A 6,257-nucleotide genomic window follows, 5' to 3' on the forward strand; every position below is an offset into this window, starting at 1 on the left:
CCTCTGCCTGTGTGCTGGGCCTAAATATATGCCAATGGACTGTTGCAGTGGTGGCTGACGTGAAGCCTCATTCTCTGCTATGACATGCAGACTAATTCTCTGCTGACATGAAGCCAGATCCTCTGTTACGGGACCTCTCTCCTCTGCCTGTGTGCTGGGCCTAAATATATGCCAATGGACTGTTGCAGTGGTGGCTGACGTGAAGCCTCATTCTCTGCTATGACATGCAGACTAATTCTCTGCTGACATGAAGCCAGATTGTCTGTTACGGGACCTCTCTCCTCTGCCTGGGTGCTGGGCCTAAATTTATGAAAATGGACTGTTGCAGTGGTGGGTGACGTGAAGCCTGATTCTCTGCTATGACATGAAGACTGATTCTCTGCTGACATGAAGCCAGATTGTCTGTTACGGGACCTCTCTCCTCTGCCTGGGTGCTGGGCCTAAATTTATGAAAATGGACTCTTACAGTGGTGGGTGACGTGAAGCCTGATTCTCTGCTATGATATGAAGACTGATTCTCTGCTGACATGAAGCCAGATTGTCTGTTAAGGGACCTCTCTCCTCTGCCTGGGTGCTGGGCCTAAATTTATGAAAATGGACTCTTACAGTGCTGGGTGACGTGAAGCCTGATTTTCTGCTATGACATGCAGACTGATTCTCTGCTGACATGAAGCCAGATCCTCTGTTACGGGACCTCTCTCCTCTGCCTGTGTGCTGGGCCTAAATATATGCCAATGGACTGTTGCAGTGGTGGATGACGTGAAGCCTCATTCTCTGCTATGACATGCAGACTAATTCTCTGCTGACATGAAGACAGATTCTCTGTTACGGGACCTCTCTCCTCTGCCTGTGTACTGGGCCTAAATATCTGACAATGGACTGTTGCAGTGGTGGCTGACGTGAAGCCTGATTCTCTGCTATGACATGCAGACTGATTCTCTGCTGACATGAAGCCAGATCCTCTGTTACGGGACCTCTCTCCTCTGCCTGTGTGCTGGGCCTAAATATATGCCAATGGACTGTTGCAGTGGTGGCTGACGTGAAGCCTCATTCTCTGCTATGACATGCAGACTAATTCTCTGCTGACATGAAGCCAGATCCTCTGTTACGGGACCTCTCTCCTCTGCCTGTGTGCTGGGCCTAAATATATGCCAATGGACTGTTGCAGTGGTGGCTGACGTGAAGCCTCATTCTCTGCTATGACATGCAGACTAATTCTCTGCTGACATGAAGCCAGATTGTCTGTTACGGGACCTCTCTCCTCTGCCTGGGTGCTGGGCCTAAATTTATGAAAATGGACTGTTGCAGTGGTGGGTGACGTGAAGCCTGATTCTCTGCTATGACATGAAGACTGATTCTCTGCTGACATGAAGCCAGATTGTCTGTTACGGGACCTCTCTCCTCTGCCTGGGTGCTGGGCCTAAATTTATGAAAATGGACTCTTACAGTGGTGGGTGACGTGAAGCCTGATTCTCTGCTATGATATGAAGACTGATTCTCTGCTGACATGAAGCCAGATTGTCTGTTAAGGGACCTCTCTCCTCTGCCTGGGTGCTGGGCCTAAATTTATGAAAATGGACTCTTACAGTGCTGGGTGACGTGAAGCCTGATTTTCTGCTATGACATGCAGACTGATTCTCTGCTGACATGAAGCCAGATCCTCTGTTACGGGACCTCTCTCCTCTGCCTGTGTGCTGGGCCTAAATATATGCCAATGGACTGTTGCAGTGGTGGCTGACGTGAAGCCTCATTCTCTGCTATGACATGCAGACTAATTCTCTGCTGAAATGAAGCCAGATCCTCTGTTACGGGACCTCTCTCCTCTGCCTGTGTGCTGGGCCTAAATATATGCCAATGGACTGTTGCAGTGGTGGCTGACATGAAGCCTCATTCTCTGCTATGACATGCAGACTAATTCTCTGCTGACATGAAGCCAGATTGTCTGTTACGGGACCTCTCTCCTCTGCCTGGGTGCTGGGCCTAAATATATGCCAATGGACTGTTGCAGTGGTGGCTGACGTGAAGCCTGATTCTCTGCTATGACATGCAGACTAATTCTCTGCTGACATGAAGCCAGATTGTCTTTTACGGGACCTCTCTCCTCTGCCTGTGTGCCGGGGCCTAAATATCTGAGAATGGACTGTTCCAGTGTTGGGTGACCGGAAGCCAGATTCTCTGCTATGGGACCTCTCTCCAATTGATTTTGGTTAATTTTTATTTATTAAATTTTTATTTTTATTCATTTCCCTATCCACATTTGTTTGCAGGGGATTTACCTAGATGTTGCTGCCTTTTGCAGCCCTCTAGCCCTTTCCTGGGCTGTTTTACAGCCGTTTTAGTGCCGAAAAGTTCGGGTCCCCATTGACTTCAATGGGGTTCGGGTTCGGGACGAAGTTCGGATCGGGTTCGGATCCCGAACCCGAACATTTCCGGGAAGTTCGGCCGAACTTCTCGAACCCGAACATCCAGGTGCTCGCTCAACTCTAATCATTTGTAATTGGATTGAAAACTGGCTGAAGGACTGTGTCCAGAGAGTTATGATCAATGATTCCTATTTAGAAAGGTCCAGGGTTATAAGTAGTATACCTCAAGGTTTATGTCACTTCTAGATTTCGAGAATGTGAAATGTCAGAAGAATATTAGAGACAATGGTTTATTTCAGCTTGTAATTCTTTCACCACACTCCCAGTAGCTCAAAAGTTTTCATGCACCAAGTTTACTGTACCTTAAAAAAACTTGGAAAATTCCATTAAATGATGTTCTGGTTTACTATAGATTCTAAAAGGATAATAATTGATGTCACTTGAGTTAATTTGAGGTGCACCTGTGGCAATACTTAAAGGTGTATTTTAAATGCTTACATAAGTCAAGATCAAGACTTTGATCTGTCATAATTGAATGTAAAGTCCAGTCGACAGGACGCACAGGATTTCGTGCAATATCTTCAAGCAAAATGGTGGCCAACGCAATTTATTTATTTTTTTACACTATTTCAGGTTAAATCAATTCGCTACCACAAAGCAGGAGGAAATTCGGCTTTGGGGCGAATCAATTGAATCCTGAAATCCAGATCCGCTGATCACTAGTGAGTGACTCAGCATCAATTAGAGATGAGCAAATCAATTCTAATTGAATCAAATTCCAACCATATTTTGTAAGATCTCAAGTTGCATCTGAGTCTGAGAGAGAGAGAAACAAAACTAAAAAAAGATAGAATATGGGTCCTATGAGACTAGTGTTATACAAACATTTTCAGGCCAGTCAGAGCACTTTTGATTTGGGTAGAGTCAATTTGCACTCAAATCAAATAGGTTGAATAATTAACATTTTGAGTGATTTGCTTGTCTCTAAATGTGTATTAATGTTTATTACGGGATATGTGTTTATGTAATGTTTGCTGTACGGCTTTCTTAATGTCTTTATTCCTCAGACTGTATATAATGGGGTTAATAAATGGAGTAAGTACAGTATACAGCAGAGAGAGGATTTTACTGGTGACCCAAGTTTGTTCTCTCTTAGGGACAAAGTAAACACTAAATATAGTCCCATAAAAAATGGAGACCACAATGAGGTGGGAGCTACAGGTGGAGAAGGCTTTCTGTCTACCAGTACTGGATGGGATCCTTAAGACTGATATAACAATGTAAGTATAAGACACTACAATGATTGAGGTTGGGACTATTAAAGTTGGAGCTCCCAAAACAAAAATCACCAAGTGAACAGAGAAGGTGTCAGAACAGGACAGGTCTAGTAAGGGGACAAGGTCACAGAATAAATGGTCGATGATATTTGACCCACAAAAGTTTAGTTTTGATGATGTTATGGTACCAATGAATGAAATAACATTACCTATCAACCAACTAATAATGATTGATGCATTACAAAATCTATTTGTCATGATGGATGTGTAACGGAGGGGATTACAGATGGCCACATATCTGTCATAAGACATCACGGCGAGAAGAAAACACTCAAATACTTCAGTGCAATCAAAAAAATAAAATTGAGTCAAACAACCAATAAAACTGACGGTTCCTCCATTATTCAGTAGTATGTGGAGCAGGTTGGGGACAATAGTTGTGGGTAATAGAATGTCACTGATGGACAGTTGTGAGATGAATAAATACATTGGGGTGTGAAGATTCTTGCTGGTGGACACGAGGATGATGATCAGGAGATTCCCACATATTGTGGCAACAAAAACAACAAGGAACAGAAGAAATAGAAGATTTCTCAAAAGTTGGCTGCCTTGAAATCCTAAAAGGAAAAACTCCATGACCACAGTCAGATTTGTCTGCAAGTACAGTAAGAAATTAAAGGAAACATCTAATAACATTAAGCCAGGCTGTGATTTTTTTGTTTTATGTTTTTTAAGACCAGATTAGTAGACATAAGACTATGGCATCCACTAGATATGGGGCATGAACCATATGTTGGTAGCCTAAATCTCTCATGTTTACAAATGGAGATTTCTGAGATGATACCACATTAGGACAAAGGCATAAAATGGTAATGCTGAGGCCAGTGATTGGCCACAGTGGTCACAAGTTGTTATTGTATAATTGTTGTTTCAGTTAATTTTCCATGTTTGTACATGCAATATAACACTATGGCCTCATTCACAAGAATGATACAGATTGTGTCTGGATCTGTCAAGGAAAGAAACTTTGGTTTTTAATACAAGCGCAGTTTTGTCTGTGACTGCATTCAGCGTTTAATTTTTTTTTTTTTCATGCGAATGTTATCAGTTTTGGTTTGTTTTACATGCGCATGAAAAAAAAAAAAAGTTGAATAACGAACTACATCCCCTAGCAACTATCAATTAAAAACGCTTTCCATTTGGATGCAATGCATATTTAACGGAAGTGTAATGTACGGTTTCCACGTCTAGGGTATCCATTGCCCCTTAGGAGGTTTTTACGATATATGTCCCTCTTATAAAGTAAGAAGTCATGACACCAGTTGCACTGAAGCAACGAGGACATGGAGTCCCCTTTATGTATGATGGTGTTAATACCCAGGGTAGGAATGCTACAGTGGTGTAGGTGGGCCTGCAATGTCCCTGTAGATCAGGCATTCTCAAACTGTGACTCTCCAGCTGTTGCAAAACTACAACTCCCAGCATGCCCGAAAAGCCTACAGGTATCAACCTACAGCAGGGCATTGTAGGAGTTGCAGCTGGAGGGCCGCAGTTTGAGGATGCCTGCTGTAGATGTTTTAAGCATGTGTCACGGTGCTCCTACATGAATACTCTTGGATCCCAGACATGGTCGTCCGATGCAGTGCAAAAGGGGTAGCTAACTTAGATGATGAAGGAATGATTGAGTCCAGACTTTGTATGTAGTTGCAATTCAGCTTTACTTGGGTAAACGGTAATCCAAACAATATACAAACTTGGTCTTGGTTTCCAGCAAGCTTTGGCATGAAGTTCTAAAAGGCAAACACTCTTAGCTCTGCTATATCTGAACTCTTTCAGCTCTGCTATGTTGGCTGGCTTAAATAGAAACTTTTACTTTAGCTTTCTGTTGTAGGCTGCAACTTAGCTTTCTGTAGTCTGACTCCCACTGTAATCCTAGGAAAACTTTTTCCTGGCTTCAAGCTTCCTTAGCTTGGATTTTAGGAAATACAAGCCCAGGAGGGGACATGCAACCATGTAGAAACTCACAGGCAGGGCCTGTCCAAACAGGAAAAGGCCTGCTTTCTTCCCAGCAGGGGACAATCCGGACACACAACCTCTCCCACTGAGGGGTAGGCTGGAACTCACTATTCTAGCTAAAACTCCCCCCTCTCAAGAGAGGGGAATAGAATGGAAGAAGGGTTCAATTCTATATAATACAGCTCTGCCAGATATGCGGTGGTAAACCAGGTAATTACATGAACATAAACAGTTTTACGGGAATATATATGCACATTAGTCAGATATGGAATAAAATACATTCTGATGACACAAGTTAGCACATTGAAAACAGTAGCAAGGTGCAAAGAGTGGTAATGGCACTATGTGTCATTACAGAAGCCCCATACACTGGGATTTGGGCTGCGTGAAAAATGCAGAATATAGAATATGCTGAGATTTTCGCATAACACAGAGATGATGCGTGGAAAACAACACTCATATACACAGACCCATAGAAATTAATGGGTCAGGATTCAATGGGGGTGCAATTCAATTCAAGCATTGCACCCATATGGAAAACTTGTTTATGTGAAAGGAGCCTATTTATGTCTATTACATTACTTGTATCTGGCATTTTTTA

General features: G+C 42.9%; 1 protein-coding gene across 1 annotated transcript; it reads right to left on the reverse strand.

Moving 5' to 3' along the window:
* Positions 1–3,358: 3,358 nt before the first annotated feature.
* On the reverse strand, positions 3,359–4,336 carry LOC122923381 (olfactory receptor 1468-like). Its single transcript, XM_044274177.1, has one exon. The coding sequence runs from the start codon at positions 4,334–4,336 to the stop codon at positions 3,359–3,361; it is 978 nt and encodes a 325-aa protein (XP_044130112.1).
* Between the last annotated feature and the right edge of the window lie 1,921 nt (positions 4,337–6,257).

This window comes from Bufo gargarizans, unplaced genomic scaffold (genome assembly GCF_014858855.1).
Source record: "Bufo gargarizans isolate SCDJY-AF-19 unplaced genomic scaffold, ASM1485885v1 original_scaffold_1534_pilon, whole genome shotgun sequence".
NCBI classification, from domain to species: domain Eukaryota; kingdom Metazoa; phylum Chordata; class Amphibia; order Anura; family Bufonidae; genus Bufo; species Bufo gargarizans.